This window comes from Nannospalax galili, unplaced genomic scaffold, assembly GCF_000622305.1.
Source record: "Nannospalax galili isolate Female #2095 unplaced genomic scaffold, S.galili_v1.0 scaffold95, whole genome shotgun sequence".
Taxonomy (NCBI): domain Eukaryota; kingdom Metazoa; phylum Chordata; class Mammalia; order Rodentia; family Spalacidae; genus Nannospalax; species Nannospalax galili.
In genome coordinates, this window is record NW_008342393.1 from 6,373,002 (window position 1) to 6,391,080 (window position 18,079).

Here is an 18,079-nt window from a genome sequence, read left to right on the forward strand (position 1 = left end):
GAACTCACTATGTATCCTAGGCTGACCTCAAACTTATGATCCTCTTGACTCTGTTTCTGAGTGCTGGGATTACAGGACTGTACCACTCTGAATCCTGAATTGTGATTGTGATAAAACTGTATTGCTCTTGGCTTCTGAGAGATGAAGACAGCTAGAAAGAAGTCTGTAAAAATTGCTATGACCTTCCATATTTCTTTTCTCTTCCCTTCTGTCCTTAGAAAAATGGTAAGAGAGCCAAAGTACAAGCAGAGTGGCTGAGTAACACATTTTGTTGTCTGTTTTTAAAAGGATATTTAATTTGTAAAATACCTGTTATTTTTACCTGGGGGAATCATACATCCAGAAACCTAAAGTGGTGTGATATAATGGCTATGTAAATCATGATGTAATGGTTGTGTAGATCATGATGATGTAATGGTTGTATAGATCATGATGTAATGGCTATGTAGATCCTGAAATCCCTGCCAGAAACTCTTCATTCCAAAGATTCACATGCCTACAAATTAGACATTGTAAGTTAACTTTTCCCATATTTGCATCCAGAAATTATGCTCGGCTACTGGACAACTTGAATTTTCCTTTAAGTATTCTCACCTAAATCATGAAATTATTGATCTTTTCTGTATTTAGTTAAAATGCTCTGTGAATTACCTCCTTCTGGTCTGATGCATAAAGAAGGCAGAGGTTCCTTGCTGATATGTATTCAGGACTAGGAAATGGGAGGGAGGAAGGGAAGGAGAATTTGAAAAAGATGAAAAGCAGAGAGGAGGTTGGAGGGGAGAGGAGGATAAGAACAAGCATGGCAGATGAGTAATAATTGTGGGAAATGAAGACAGATGGAAGTAGAGGGAAGATAGGAACAGGCAGGAAGAAAACCAACAAAAGCTACATATGCACCAGAGGGGAGAATGAGGATTAACTACGTTCATAAAACACGAATGCAAACAACCAGGTGTTTCATTGGGAGACTTGCTTAATGACTTCGATTTTCTGGATGACGTCAACAGGTGCACATAACGAAATGCTGTCAACACAGTGAGCAGCAATCCTTTGCCCAGATCTTGGGTTGGCAATGGGGCATGGGAACCTGACACCATCATAGAACACCTTTGCACTGAATCTCCATTCTGACTGAGTCGTCCCATTTTGTGTATCTTTCATTACTTCATTGCTATCCACTGAAAACTTCTCCCTGCAAAGAGCTCTCCTCTACATACAAACACAATTGCCTTGGCCCCATTTCTTTATCTTCAGTCTAAATCTTTTCTTGTACATTTATTTTCCCTGAAGTTACCACTCTAGCTAACTCAGAGCAAAACATGATCGAGGAGAAAGAGTTTTGTATTAGAGACTTTGAAGAATAGTTTTGATAGATAAAGATGGAGAAAAGGCAATGTAAATTTCTACCAAGTCCAAAATAGTGCTTTAAAGGAAATTTTCCTTTAGGAGGGGGTAACAGCCTCGTTATATCCTTATTCCAGGGTAAGCCTCAAGGAAATACATCCCATATATCCTCTAACTGCTGTTTCAGTAGAGCCAACAGATTTCCAGGTTTGAAAGAATGAATTGGAAACTCTCATCAGAAGTCAATGGGTCTACAATCTCAAGGAGCCCTTGGTGCTTATCAGGACTCTTACTTTCTTCCTGTGGTCTCAATGAAACAGGAGGTCACTCATTTTTCACATGGCTCAGATTCATGTGTCGAACTGAAATCTTGACCATGCCACTTCTAAACACTAGAGCTACTTCTGTGATCTGGGGCTATGTAGGAAAAGAACAATCACAAGACATGAAATAACTACTTAAGACATTCTCCTTTCAGGTATGGTGGTGCATACCTTCAACCCCAGCACTCCAAAGGCAGAAGCAGGCAGATCTCTGCGAGTTTGAGACCAACTTGGTCTACACAGTGAGTTCTGGGCTAGCTGGGGCTAGGGGGAAACCTGTCTCAAAAACAAAACCCAAAATAGCTATTTTCCTTTCAGGTAGATGAGAAGGTAGATAGAAGGGTAGGTAGGAAAGTTGAAACCACACATTTGTATTCTTCTTGCCATCTCTTTGTTTTTCTTCTGCTGCACTTTGCTCTATTGATGATATTTCTAGCAGTTAATCCTACCCTCATCCCTGGAGGCTCTAACATCCTAGATTCCATCTTCTCTGTGAATGGTACTGCCTCACTCATTAGGGAGAGCTCAAGTAGTTAGGCTGCAGTGTTCTGGCGTCTTTCCTGTGTTATTTACAAACACTGAGCACATTATCCATGAACTTTGTCTACATTTTTCACATGTAGTATTCTTACAGCTTATCTTCCTGGCCTGAATCTGTGATTCTTTTTATAGCTATAATGAGAAGAAAACCTTTATCTTTTATACCTATGGAATTTCACTCTTTAGCCTTGGGAGATGCTAGTGAGATGCCTCTGAATCCCGCATCTATTATCCAAAGAACTGCAGCCATTCATTTCAAAGCACATTTGTTACCAATTCTAACATGAGCCATTAGCATCTTTGACAGAGAATTTTAAATTTGTGTTGTGTTTTTCTCTAACCCCAATGATAGCACCTCTGATGGTGTTCTCTGCCAGTTATTGGCACAATGACCTACATTCTAGCCAGCCAGGTAAGTGGTTTTATTTTTTTTCCCCCATAAAAGGTGGATGCCAGCAGGATGTATGAAACTGAGACAGTAAGCCTCTCTTATGGCTGGGAGTAGGCAATACAGAATTAAAACCCAGGTCTCACACCAAAGGGAGGTCTGTGTGGTATTGCTGCTTCTACTTCCCTCTAACTACAGCTTGCAAAAGTCTTTCTCATTTTCTGGAAGCTTCAATTCCTTCTAGACCGTATCCTCAAAGGTTAAGACAAGCACTAATCTAGGAGTAGAAATATAAGTACTTAGAAGTCAGTTTAACCCCCGATTCATTTATTGAAACAAGAGTAGTAGTTTTCCTTTAGGGCCTATAGCCTCTCAGACTTCAGGCTCTTGAGTAGCTTTACAGCTCCAGGCATGCTCCTTCCTGTGGAGTAGCCCTCCCTCAAATTAAATCAGAAAGCAGTTGGTTACCTAAATATCCCTCTTCTGTTTCCTCTAACTGCAACTTTAAAAAGTCTTTCTTGTTTTCTGGAAGCTTCAATTCCTTCTAGACCTTGTTCTCTCTGAGGCTGTTTTTATGAATCGCTTCTCATCTTCCCCTCCTTGGCTGTAAACCCTCCTCGCACCTCTCTGATGTGCCATTCAAAACTATTATTTCTGACAAAACTTCCCATGCAGCTACTTCCGCACTTCATCCTACCAGTTCTTTCTTGTATTCTCTCCATTTGCAATTGTATTACCATGATTTCCTTTTAAGAGCTTCCCAATCCCCGAGCGTCATTTTCTGTGAAGCAATGAGCTCACATCTCTGTTTAAGTGTGATATCTTGAAATTCTGCCTTTGAAGTTTTCATATCCATGTCCGACTAAGCATAGCACTTTTTCCTCCACCCTTAATGCCATACTTTGTAGGAATTACTTCTATGTTGTCCACTTCACATCACTTACCTTTCCCTTGTTGATTAGAGTTGGATTTCAAGAAGTAGATCTCTTATTGCTTTCTTCAGAGAAAGGATATTATCAATATGCCAAGTCAAGAGATTTATCAAAGCACATAATATAAATGAGAAATAATTACATCTACTTCTCCAAGAGCTCCTAAAGACCTACACTATCAGTGTACATGAAATTATACATATCATTTCCTTATTAGAGTTTCAATGTGAAAGACTCATGGAGTTTCAAAAGAGCTAATGAGTTTTAAATGGATAAGAACAGTATTTACCTGTGGAAGTTCACCATCAGTTATCCAATAAAAATGAGCACCACAGCGACATGTTCAGATGAAAAACCACATCTGCCTTTACCTTTTCTCTTAATCTTCCACATGTGGAGCCAGAGAGCCTGACATTTAAAGACCCTCCACAAACTATATTTCATCCTACTCACTTTTTTTTTTTTTAATGGCAGCTCACATCCTAATGCGTCCATAAAGCTTGGTTTGACCCAACCAAGATTACTATCCCCATTAAGAATTAATGTCAAAATGATTGACTTGCTGATTAATGATTTCATACCACCTTTAATAGCTATCACACTATTTTCTCAAAAAATAATTTTCAAGATATGCGACTATCATTTAACTTCTTTAAATCTTTATTTTTGTCCCAAATATATTAAAAAAATCTTTGGAGTAATATAAATGCATGATACATAAAAGGTTTCAGAACACAGTGATGTAGACATGTCATGAATACTGGTGATTAATTATGGTTAACTCAATTATACTATGAAATTCATGGAGAAATTTTCAAATGGGGAAATGATGAGGGCTTTACATACATATTCAGTTCACAGTCTTTTGTTTTCAACATATTCAGCATTTTCTGACAGCTACAACATCCAAGGATTAGTTTTAGTGACAGATTCTGAAGACACAACTTCTATTCATCATGAGTGCATCTCATATATTAGCCTCACTTTGTTCCTAGCAAAGCAACTTTTGAATGATTCCATACAAACCTTTAAATTGGTGATCAATGATAATCTTATACCAGATCAACTAGCACTATCATGGCTAACCACAGGGACATAAAATGAAAATATGAAAAAAAATAAAGCACATTTAGCCTGAGAAGCTTGTAATTCAAGGGATAATGTACTATATGCTATAAGGAAAGTCCTAGAAAAAATAAAGGTAAGGTACTTAAGTCAAATGAAGAGGATTTTCAGTCAGTCAGAGACCAAGAGGAGCTTCATGGAGGAGGTAGCATTGGGGTTACAGGAGGCGAATATTAAAATGTAGTATTGAGGGGCTGGAGAGATGGCTAAGTGGTTAAGAATCCTAATTGTTCTTACAGAAGACCCGGATTCAAATCCCAGCACCCACATGGCAGCTAACAACTGTCCATAACTCCAGTTCCAGGGAATCTGACAGCCTCTTCTGTCCTCCATGGGCATTGCACAACATGGTGTGCTTACCTACATGCAGGTAATACATGCATACACATAAAATAAAAATAATAAATAAAATTTAAAAAATATAGTATTGATAGTCCTGAGTTACTTCAAGTGAAGGATAAATTATGACCAAGGTGCTAATTTCAGGGGAGGGTGACACAGATTCAACATAAAAATTATTACAGCCTCAAAGGCTCAGTGAGTACAAGAGTTACACAACAAGTATAATCTTTAGAAAGGATTTATCTTTAGAAAGGAGATCTGCATCTGAATTGCAACAGCTGTGAACATCATATGGAAGCATTCGTTTTCGTGCGTGCATATGTGTGTGTGTGCACGTGCGTGCGTGCGTGCGTGCGTGCATGTGTTTGTGTGTATGTATTTGGTCTTTCTAAGACAGTTTTGCTTTGCAGACTAACTTGGCCTCAAATTCACTGGGGTCTTCCTGCCTCAGCCATCCCAGTGCTGGGCTATCATAGCAGCCACACGCTAAAGAGCCAGGAGAGTTCAACTCCGAGTGGAGTAACGGTTGGCACCCCTGAAGACAAGCTGATTAGACTGCTTTTCAAAAAGCATCGAGTGCAATCTCAGCTTCTCAGTTTTTGACATGTGTTCCTTTCTGGAACGTTCCTTATTCAAAGGCATCGAGGGAAAGGTTCATTGCATAGCTTTAATATGCTAAGGTACCTTATGAATCAGTAGGGACATAGTGTTGCATCTAAACCTCAGATCATAAAAGCATTCCTCGTGGAGGTGGCATACTGTGGAAAATTCTATGGTGGAGGCTTTGTCTGTGCAGCAGATTTGAATCTTGTGTCTGTAAGTACAGATTTGTAAGAAACAGCACTGTGTGTGCACGTGCGTGCGTGCGTGCGTGCGTGTGTGTGTGTGTGTGTGTGTGTGTGTGTATGGTGCATGCATTTGAGTGTGCACTTGTGGAGGCCAGAGAATAATACCTGGTGTTTTTCTCTTCTGCTTTCTGGCTTATGTCCTTGAGACAGAGTCTCTCTCACTCAGCTGGAAGCTTGCAATTTTGGCCAGGCTGGCCAGCCAGTAAGTCGCTCTCAGGATCCACCTGTCTCTGCACTTAGGCTTCATCTCCTAAAGATTTCACAGCTTCCCAAAATAGCACCACCAGCTGGGGAACAAGAATTTAGAACAAGAGCTTGTGGGGATATTCAAATTCAAACCAGAGTAATTGAGCTGGTTGTTTCCTCACTGAAGGTTGGTGCTCCTCTCCAAGGCCATATCTGTTTCCTGGTTCTAGTAGCCACTCTGTCTCCACTTTCCTTCAGGACCAGCAGTGGTTAATGTTGCTGTGGAGAATCTCCCACACGGAAGCTTTCAGTCATAGGCACTCAAAAGGGAACTGATAACAACAGTAAGTAGGCACCTTGGGGCTGTTCCCTGAGAACCATGCTCAGAGTTTCCTTGGAGAGAAACTCAGGGAAGCTGCACCAGTGAAATCTCTGCAATGCTGTAGTGTAACAAGATCTCCATAATGGCAAAACTGGTTGACATGCCAGGGTGGGTGGGGAGAATGCCATGGGGTCCCACCTCAAGATGAAGAGCTACAGGCAACCAATGGGTGCTGAGGGAAGGCTAATCAGTTATCTCCAGGGGTTAGCTCCCTGAGAGGTTAATTGATCCCAAGTGGGCAGTCCCAAACACAGGCACACACGAACACCACTAAATGGACTCAGTGTATCATATATGTTTATACTTATAAATATATATATAAGTATGTATATGTAACAATAATAACCAAAGAAAGGACAAGAAATTGAGAGGGAGTGAGGGGCCTGCGAGGAGGACTGAGAGGGATGGAAAAAGTGCAGAGACAATATCCATGTCTGAAATCCTCAAAAATAACAAAATTAAAATAAAAAAAATAATCTACCCAGACTGTGGCAATAGCTTTGCTGGTAAATGTGTAAGCAAGAGGTTCTGAGTTAAAAAAAATTGTCATTTTTAATAAACTTTGAGTTGATTTAGTAACTTTATCTAGAATGTACATAATAATTTCAAACTATTTAGTATACTAGAAGTTATGTTTAGGGAGGTCAAAGTGGGAGATTATTCTTTTTTATTTTATATACTAGTTTCATTTTTGTTGAATTTTTGTGAATTTCATATAACATATTTTGATTATATTTAGATCCCTTCCCCTATCTGCACCCCCACTTTATTGTATCAATATATAAGAGTAAAAATTTTGTCTCCAAATGCTCTTTGGTGTAGGTCCATCCACTGGAGCCTGGACAACCTACCAAGAATCTCACTTTTAAAAGAGACTGACTTTCCCCTCCAAGGAGCCACGGGGTGACAATACTTCCTGAGGTAGGGCTGGGGTTTCTGACCCACTTCCCCATGTCCTTGCTGGGATTTTGTCTGGCTTGAGCTTATGTGGTACTTGTGCACGCTGTCACCGTTGCTGTGAGTTCATATTCATATTCCACCATACATATTAAGTCCTCTCCAATCAGGTATTTTGTACCCAGATGTCCTTCAGTACAAATTCATCTACTGGCATTTAGTCAGCCTAACTAGAAATTGTTGATAAACCTACTCTCCTTTACCCAGTAGTAATCGGTCTCCAATAGTTCCCAGACTAGGGCTGACCCACCACCCATTCCCTCACTCCACTCTGGGCCTTTGTCTGATTGAGTTGGCATGGGTCCTGTGCTCAATGCCACCATTGCCACAAGTTCACATACATCAGCTTCCAGTGGCCTGAAAGTCTCTGCTTCCCTGTGTTTATAGATCAACCCTAGGTCTTACAATCTTTCCACCCCCTCTTCCACAATGGTCCCTGAGCCATAAGTGGGACTGGTCAGACACAGATGGTATACATCTGGGAGAGGCCCAGTCCTAAGTGACATATCTGCAGTGGAACCTCTATACCTAAGACTCATGGAACACAGTGGAACTGTGGTGGCTGGGGGGTGTAGAGCAAAAACTAGTGCATCCCTCAACTCTCACTAGTGAAGTTTCCTTATACAACAGAGTGTGATGCACACAGAAGGCCACAACTGGTTAAGTTTTTTTATTTTTTTATTTTTTATTTTTTTAGAAGAAGCATTTCATTACAGCTTTAACATATTAAGAGACCACAGAGTGTGTGTCCCTGGATCGGACCCCTCAGTGAAACTCCCTCCTCTTTACAAGTTCCTTTCTCACATTCTTGCATCCATGCTTTGTCTTGTGACCTACTGAGTTTAACTAGAGCCATCTCTGTGACCCTGGATTTGAACTCTCCATTAGAAGTTGGTATTTCTTATAACCACAGAAAACCAACAATTATTTTGGTTTAATTTTTAAGAATTTAATGTGTCAGATATGAAGAAGTAGGTTAAAAAGTACTCCCTTCCAAGAAAAAAAAAAAACATTGCTTAAGAACTATCATTGAGAATAAGCCCGGAACTGGAGAGATGGCTCAGCAGTTAGAGAACTGGCTGCTCTTGCAGAGGACCTGGGTTCAGTACCCAGCTCCCTCACGGCAGCTCACAACTGCCTAAAATTCCAGTTCCAGGGCATCCAAAGCATTGTTCTGACCTTCACAGGTATCAGATACACACAAGGTATACCCATATACATGCAAGCAAACAATCATATACATATAAAATGAAAATAAATGAGTCCATTGGATGAACTCACACTGAGGGGCATCTGGGTACACAAACTTGACTCGATAAGCCTTAACATATATGACAGAATGCATGAAATTCTGTGGGTGTGCTAGTGGAGGGTGCAGATGGAGGTGGTGTCTAAATATGATTAAGATTTGTGAAATGCACAAAAATTCAATAAAAGTACATTAAAAAAGAATGTTTTGAAACTTTACAGACATAAAACCCATTTTTTCAGAAAAGCAAATAAGCAAAAAATAATAAAAGAAAAAATTTTAATAAAAATTAAATATTCTCAGGGATTGGGTTGATACCTCAATTGGTGATGTGCTTCCCGCACAAGGATGAGGACCTGAATTTGATCCCCAGAATGTAAAAAAAGCTGGATGTTGTGATGTAGGCTTTTAATCCCAGTACTTAGGGAGGCAGGTACCAGATACAAGTGGATCCATGGAGTTTCCTGGCCAATCAGCTTAGCCTGCTTTGCAAGTTCCAGATCAACAAGAAATCCTGTCTTACAAAACAAGGTAGATAGCTCCTGAGAAATAGCAGCTAAGGTTGTCCTCTGGCCTCCACAAGCAAATGTGCACAACCCTCCCATGTGCATGGGAGGATATATGTATATCCATGTATGTATATGCACACATAAGTAAAAAAGTATTTATTGTATTCAAATAATAGTATATTTTGATTCTATTATTATTATTATTATTATTATTATTATTATTATTACTCTTCCTGGTTGGTCTTATGTTGAGGTTGCATTTCATCACTCACCTATATTAAAACAAACCCCTTGTTCTATCACCTGAGCTCTGTGTCAGGTCAAATGTGTTAAAACAAACAATATAAACCAACTCTGCTGCTTGGTAGAACTGCCCTATGGTTTTGTGCATAAATACACATTTAAATGGCAGAAGGAATACTGTTCACAGGTAAAAATGTGACATGGTTTCTGGTGCACATTTAACCTACTAACATTTTGCTGATCTTAGGTTTCAAAATGTGTGTGGTACCTCTGTCTAAACTGTACAAAACCTCCCACCTAACAGGATGGTTTTGAAAAGCTTGAGTTGGCTATTTCTTTAAGGCAAAAATCTATATTCAGAGCAGTGGCTTGAATCCTTACTTCCAAAACAAGTCATTAAATACCACCTTTCTAAAGCTTGAAATGTGATTAAATGATTGCCTCTCACATTCAGGCATTTTATCACCTGCTCCTGTCTATATTTTATTTTCTACCTTCCATAAATGCAAAGGGCATCACCAGTCAGTTCTCAGCTCTTCAAACCTCTGACAACACAAATCATGCCAGATACAAATATTTTCATTGTCAAAAGTAAACGTTTCCAAAATCACAAACTCTGATGCATTTGCAAATTGATTTGGAACAGGTACAATTTACTGAACTGAAAAGATAAAAAACTCACTTTTCAAAAAAATAAATAAATAAAGGCTCAAACCAACAACAAAACCCTAACTCGTGAGACAGTTTTAACATGAGTTTATTGCCCAGCCTCAATCTCTTCTTTCCCAACACATTTTAGGGAAGAAATTGTGTTGTTTCCTTCACATCAACATTTTCCCCTAAGATGACCTGGCGGAAGGTAGACTGTGATCTGAAGGTATGTGAGCTTATCTTTGAGCTTCCTTATTCTTCTCCAGTGTACATTTTACCTAATGACCCCTCAAAGTAAATGCTGGAACATTTTTACCTTTAAAAAATTAATGCTTTAAATTAGCATGCAAAATAATGGACTTCATTATGTTATGCTCATACATGCATGTCACTTTTACTTGCTGATAGTCAACCCTTCATGACCATCTTTTATCCCTCCCTCCCTCTCCGACTGGTCCCCTTCCTCCACAAAATAGACCCCCATATGTAAGCCTGTACATCTAAATTCGGCCTTTGACAGAAAACACGCAATGTTTATTTTCCTTTTGCTACATATCCCTCTCTTATTCCCCTCTCAGAGGTTATATTTAACGAAGCTATAGCCAACATTTTACTCTGGGAAAAGAATGAAAGCACCTCCTTTAAAATCAAGAATGAGACAAGAGTGTCTGCTTTCTTCAATATTGTGCTCGGAGAATCTTAGCTAAAGTAATAAGGCAAGAGAAGGAAATAAAAAAGATATGGGTAGGAAAGAAAGAAGTCAACTATCCTTAGCTGTATATGATATGATCCTATACTTGGAAGGTCCTAAAGATTCCACCAGAAAAGTCTTAGATCTGGTCAACACTTTCAGTAAAGTCAGGATACAAAATCAGCATGTGAAAATCAGTAGCCTTCCTTCATACCAATAATGAACATTCTGAGAAAGAAATCAGGAACACAATCCCATTCACCATAGCCTGGATGAGGTCTAAATATGATTAAGATGTATTGTATGAAATGAACAAAAATTCAATAACATATATTATAAAAAATCTAATAAAGTACCTACCAATAACCTAGCCAAGGAAATGAATAAGTTTTCTGTAATAAAAATTTTAAAGACTGAACATCCTGCAAATCTTGAGAAGAAGACTCAGTCCTTAGCCTTAGATTTGGCCTCTTCCATCTTTGCCATGCTCACCCAGATCCACAAGCACCTGCCCTTGGTTTCTGTCCTTCAGCCTGGCTGGCTACCTTTTAAGTGATTTATGAACCCAGGCACCAAACCTCATTCTGTCCTGGGCTATTCTTGATTTTACTGTTTTTCTGTTTGACCTGAACACATTTATTTCTTCATTATCATCACTAACAAAGAAGATTCAATATTTATTAAGAACCGAAACTTTTGAGGCTGGAGAGATGGATCACCAGTTAAGAGCACTGGCTGCTCTTGCAGAGGACCTGGTTTCAAATCCTAGCACCCACATGGTGGCTAACAACCATCCACAACTCCAGTTCCAGGGGCTATGACACCCTCTTCTGACCTCCTTGGGCATTGCATGACATGGGTGCACTGCACTTAACATACATGCAGGCAATATACTCATATATAAAAAATGAGAATAATATATAAAATATTCAAAAAGTCCTGAAAATTTCAGTTCTTAAATGCTAACCAGAAAACTCACGCCTGTGACTTCAAAAGAATGATTTATGCATTGAGATGTGTGTGTGTGTAGGAGCCATATCAAGTTCCTTTTAGAGTTTATAAAAATAAAATTGCAAATGGAACAATTAGAGTATCTTAGTTTTCTAGAGAATCAGAGCAATCAACCAAGTAATGCAGATGGGCTCTTTCCACAAAAATGATTCTTTTTATTCATTAATTTATTTTTATATTACGTGTATGAGTATTATGTATGCATGTGTGTAAGTGCACCCATGTCATGCAGTGCCTGTGGAGGACAGAAGAGGGTGTCAGAGTCCCTGGAACTGGAGTTACTAATGGTTGTTAGCCACCATGTGGGTGCTGGGATTCCAATCAGTGCTCTTAACTGATGAGTCATCTCTCCAGCTCCCCCAAAACGATTCTTGAGCAATTTTAAAAGCAGCATCCAATAACTGCATAGCTAATATGTCTCAATCTCACATACAATAGTGTTTTTATCTATTTTTTTAAATGTGTGTGTGTGTTGGAGGGTATATGCGTGTGTGTTTGCCCATGTGTCTGCAGGTGTGTTTACTTGGGCATGCGCATGTGGAAGCCAGAGGTCATCTGCTTTCCATCCTATTTTTTGAGACAAGGTCTCTTGCTGAATCTGGAACTTGCCATTTTGGTCAGACGTCTCCCTGTCTTCACTCACAAAGCAGGGGGAGTGCAGTCACCATAACCACTTCACCCACTCATCCATCTTCCCAGTCCCCACACGGTAACTATTAAAACTTGGCTTGTGACCTGAGTCAAAATCACTAACAAGTTTCTGGTTCGTCATTCAGAGAGAGAGAGAGAGAGAGAGAGAGAGAGAGAGAGTGAGAGAGAGAGAGAGTAGGAAACATGTTCCAGTATATCAGAAAGGGGAAAAAAAACCCCCATAGAAATTGCATGGTGTGTCTGGGGAATAGACGCATAGGAGGAAGAGTGGCAGAGCCCAAGCCACCCAAGCCCTAGAGAACGAGCTGCAGGAATAAAAATTGTCTATAATTTCAAACCCACAAGTGACTTTTCATTTCTCTTGAATTCACAACAAAGAAATCACCTTCAAACACAATTTTCTACGTGTATGCATTTTTCCCACTTCTAATATCCTTGTCAACAGTAAAAGGTAGCCAAACAGAAAGAAGCCAGCAAAAGAAACGCTGGATTCTAGCAATGCACCGACCCTGCGGGCACGATGCCCTTCGCAAATTAAGGAGGAGCTCATGGCATGAGCAGAGGGCAGCAGGGATTCAGGCCTGAGAATCACAAAGCACAGCTCAGCATTTCTGGGCAGAAGGCCGGATTCTTAACCAGAGAGATGCCCTTAGGAAGATTAATTATTGATTTTCTTATAAATCATCTAAGGTGATTGTTGTTTGTTTTCTCTCCCAGGGTGATAAACTTTTTTACTTTTGTTTAAAAAAATTCCCTCCAATTCACTGTAGTTCAATGAGGCCCAGGAAAGAGTCTCAGAGGAAGGCTTTTCCCAGCATGGTACACAGGGAAGTCAGCTCTTTTCTGACCTTCATGGGATAGGACCTCAGCGGCTTTCAGGGGTCCCATATTAATTAGAAGAAGCACATAAGTTTGACTAAGGAGGAAAAGCACAATTTGGACATTTATTTGTCAGCAGCAGTCTTGAGGTCGGTTATATTTCTTTTCTTTTTTTGGGGGGGGGCGTCTTTTTGAGACACGGTCTCCCTGTAGCCCCAGCTGTCCTGGAACTCAGTATGTAGACCAGGCAACTCACAGAGATCCGCCTGCCTCTGCCTCCTGAGTGCTGGGATTAAAGGCGTGTGCCACTACGCCCGGCCTAGATCGGTTATATTTCTATGTGGAAAAATAAACTCATCGCAGAGACTAAGGTCCAGAATACCAGTTTTGATAATTTAGTATCACCCAGCATCATGGAAGCATTATGAAGTCTTACCTTCCTGCCTCCAGTGTTGATACGCAGAGGCGTCAGAAAGGGGTCAAAGATCATGTGACTGGTCTCTATGTTGACTGGCGACTGCCTTTTCCCCACGGAGCAAAGATTCCAAGCTGAGTTCACCAATCCCCAGAAAGAAGGAACTAGAAGCAAAAAGAAATTGTAGAATTATTCTGGGAGGAAGGGCAGGAAAATAAAAGAATCCTAAGTTACAAGGTGGTGAAATTAAGAAAAACAGTCACTTGACTTTCCCACTTGTGGAGATCACTGGGTGTTGTCATGGTATTTACCCTGACCTGAATCTTGTCAGTCTTGATCAGTGTCTCTAAGATTTGTATTCATGATCCTTTCTGGTCAGATTTTCTTATCACAGGCCCATTTTACCTATGGCCTCTTTGTTGGGTAGAATTACCCCTGATGCTTTAGTGCTAACACTGTCTTTTAAGCTATTTCATCTTTGCAATGTGTCCAGAGTACACCAAATATTTAGCACTCCACGGTGCCCTGCTTTCCTTCTTGACAAGAACAATGTGAGAATCAACCATGTTCAATCTTGAAGGTATTTAAAGCTTTTCAAAGTAAGTGTCATTTGGCATATGCAAGGTTGTTTTTTTCATGGGTTGTCAGGACCAAACGGAGGGAAGGAGTTATTTTTATGACCACCCCCATCAATGCTAGACAGGAGCTTGGCAACCTAACTCTATCTTTGTTTGGTTCAGCATTGTGTCATTAACCTAATGTTCCAGCAGCTGAAGAACGTGATCATTTGATAGGCAGGAAAAATTACATTTAATGCTGAGTGCAGATATCCAAAGGAAAACCGTCTGCTCAATTTCAGCGTCACAGTAAAACATCTCTTAGGACAAATCTCTCTGGGATTTCCAGTCCTATTTTCTTAGATTTAACAAAATTATTGAAGTAAGAGGAAGAGCCACCATTCTAACTTTATATTTATAAAAATCTATACCTTCAATATTTACCACGATGTTCAGTTCTTCCATTGAGGTGTAGGAGCCCCGTGTCTTCTGCCCAGAGATTATCTGGGTGGGTGATAATCCATGGACTAATCGGCCCACGGTGTAAGTAGTATATGTGTGTGCTTTGTGTTCAGCCCTGGATTAGGCTGAATTTCAAGGAAAGAATAAAATGATAGGAACAATGAGGAACCTCCTTGATGATGCTGTGAGACTCGAGACTGGGAACACCCAACTCTGCCCAGGAGGAGCAGAGCCAGGTAGTGATTCCTGAAGCAGATGAACACTGATCATACCACAGGCTTCCCACATTTTCCTGTCATATCAGAAACTCAAGTAGAATGCAGCCTTTAACTTACAGCAGCAGTCATTCCTGCCCAGGCCATGACAAAGAAAACCCAGGTTAGAGAGGAGTCTGCAAAACATTCGCTGAACAGCTGCATCACTTGGAAGAACTTAGATGGCACGGTTATTTCCATCCAAATTCAAAATTCTATGACCTTCTCATCATTTCCAGTGGGCAGATTTCCAGACATATACTTCAACACCGACAAAAGCTAGGTTTCATTGAGAAATATAGTCATTACCTAATTTGGTTTAATCCATGCCATCGAGCCTTTGGTGGGTCCATTCCCTTTAGTTTAAGGAGTTTGAATTGGTTTTCTCAACATGAATGATTTTCAAGATGATAGCAATGGTCAAAGTTATAGAGGAAAAAAGAGAAGGAAGAGGTGGAAGAAAGAAGGGCAGGAGCAGAAGTAGGAAAATTTATGCATGGACTGCTGCATCTTTGATACCCTTGTATATTACTGTGCAAACTATGCTGTTCCTGAAAATCACTTAGCATGTTTATAAGGTACTAAGTAGTTGTAAAATCATATATTTAGTGAAATTCTTCCATTAGGAGTGTACTTTTGAGGCTGAAGAGAAGGCTCAGCAGTTAAGAGCACTGGCTGTTCTTGCAGAAGATCTGGGTTCAAATCCCAGCACCCACATGGTGGTTAGCAACCATCTGTAACTCCAGTTTCAGGGGGATTCAACATCCTTTTCTTTCCTCTATGGGCACTGCATGACATGGGTGCACTTACACACCTATAGGCATAATATCACTCATACACATAAAATAAAAATAAATAAAAGAGAATGCACTTTAAAAAGTATAAATTTCTGTCTCTCCGTGCTGCATAGCTTTAGTGTCAACTTGACACACCTGGGTTGAGGGAGCCTCAGTAGGGGAATTGCCTTCATTGGACTGGCCTGTGGCCATGTCCATGGGGCACCTTCTTGATTGTTGAGTGATGTGGGAGGGACCAGCCCACTGTGGGTGGTGCCATCCCTGGGCAGGTGGGCCTGTGTTACGTAAGAAAGCAGTCTGAGCAGGGGCCAGGGGAGCAAGCCAGTAAGCAGCGTTCCTCCATGGCCTGTGCGCCAGCTCCTGCCTCCAGGTTCCTGCCCTGAGTTCCTACCTTGGGCTCCTGGATGAACTGTGACCTGGGAGATGTAAGATGAATAAACCCTTTCCTCCCCAAGTTGGTAGTGGTCAGAGTGCTTTGTCACAGCAATAAAGAAACAAACTAGGACACTCTCTTATATTGATCTTTTCAAAAAAAAAAATCATTGAAACGCACCTCTCAGCTCGCAGCAGAGAAGCTTCCTCACGCAGCAGATTAACACAGAGAAGCACAACTGCCCAGCGTGCAGAGAATAAAAGGCTGCGGACTGCTTATCCCCGATAGAACATCTCTATCAAACTTCTGGCCCAGTGCTCGGAGATCATTACAGAGGAGGGGGTGGAAAAATTGTAAGAACAAGAGGAGGTGGACGACCACAAGAAAACAGTTTTCCAGACAGCTGGTCAGTTATTCATATGAACTCACAGCAATGGTGATATCCTATACAAGTCTCATGTAAGATCAAACCAGACAAAATTCCAACATAGATATGAAAAAAAAAATAGGTAAAAAATCCCAACCCTACCTGAGGACTTGACAGTGTTGGCTGCTGGGAGGGGGAGAGTCAATCTCATTTAATGGTGAGACTCCTGGTGGGTTGACCAGGCTCTAGTGGATGAACTCACATCGAAGGACATTTGAGGACACCAATTTGACTCTATAGTCCCCCCCCCACACACACACATACACACACGCACGCATTAGAGTACATGAAATTGGGTGGGTAGTAGCAGGGGGCTGCAGATATGGGAACAGGATCCAAATATAATCAAAGTATATTCAAAATGAAATTCATACAAATTTAATAAAAAGTAAAAAAATTACTGAATTAATCCTGTATCACCCCACAGTAATTTCAAGCTTATTAAAATAAAGCCTCCACCAGAGAATTTTCCTGCCCCCCTTGTCAGTGATGTGCATTAGAGGATCCTAGAGATACAGACATGCAACTGTCACAGGTTAGCTTGGTGAGCTGAGATGGATCCCTTGCTGCTTGGTCTCCATGGTTCCTGTGGTAGGCAGAATGTGGAAAGGCTCTGCTCTGGATATGACCGCATCTTAACCTAACAACCTGCAAATATTATGGTATACTAGCTTTTAGGTCTGAAATGTCCCGCAAAGGCTTAGTTCTCATCTTGCACACTGCTGGGCGATGGTGAAGGCCTTTAGTAGAGGAGGCCTGGTAGGACGTTTCGTAACATTAGTGTAGGTATCCTGTTTTATCCTCTCCCAGACACAGCAAGATAAGCAACTTTTCTGTCCTGTGTTCCTGTGATGATGTGTTGTTGTCTCCTTACAGGCCCCAAAGCAACGAGGGCAACTGATGATAGACTAAGATCATGAGTTAAAGTAAATAATTCCTTTTGTAAGTCAAGGAGCTCTGATATTTTGTCATAGTAAAAGAAAGGTAACACACATAGTCAATGGTACTATGCAGACTGTAATTAAGGTGAAGGTTTTTTTCCATATTTAATATTTTCATTGAGTTTGTGCATTTCATATAATACATCATAATCAAATTTGGATCTCCTCTCCAGTCCCTGCTCCCCAACCTTCCCACCAGATTTCAGGTGTTCTGTCATATATGTTAAATCCTATCTGGTCAAGCATTTCTATCCAGGTGTCCCTCAGTGTAAGTTCATCTACTGGAGTCTAGTCAGCCTATTTAGACTCACTTGCTTAAGGAAGATCTATCTATTCTCCCTCACCCCATAGTAATCATTTGCCAATAGTTTCTTGGCTGGGGCTGGGGCCTGCTGCCCATTTCCCCCGCTCCATGCTGGATTTTTGTCTGATTGAGTTGGCATGGTTTTCAGTGGTCTGAAAGTCCCTGTTTCCTTGTGTTCTTGCACCAACCCTGGCTCTTACAATCTTTCTACCCCCTCATGGAGAGATTATCTGAGTAGGCACAATACAAGCATAGGAGTTCTTAATGAAGGAGAGAAGGTGAAAATTTTTTAAGATGTAGGATGGAAATAGAGAGCAGCAGAGAGAACATAACCATCTACTAGCTCTGAAGATGAGGC

General features: G+C 40.6%; 1 protein-coding gene across 2 annotated transcripts in view; it reads right to left on the minus strand.

The window, feature by feature from the left end:
* Ca10 (carbonic anhydrase 10) overlaps positions 1-18,079 on the minus strand; it is a 591,432-nt gene that overhangs the window by 314,917 nt on the left and 258,436 nt on the right. For both annotated transcript variants that reach the window (XM_008838415.3, XM_008838412.3), the window contains exon 4: positions 13,628-13,770. In XM_008838415.3, the coding sequence (XP_008836637.1) occupies positions 13,628-13,770 (143 nt within the window). The remainder of the gene's footprint in view (positions 1-13,627; positions 13,771-18,079) is intronic.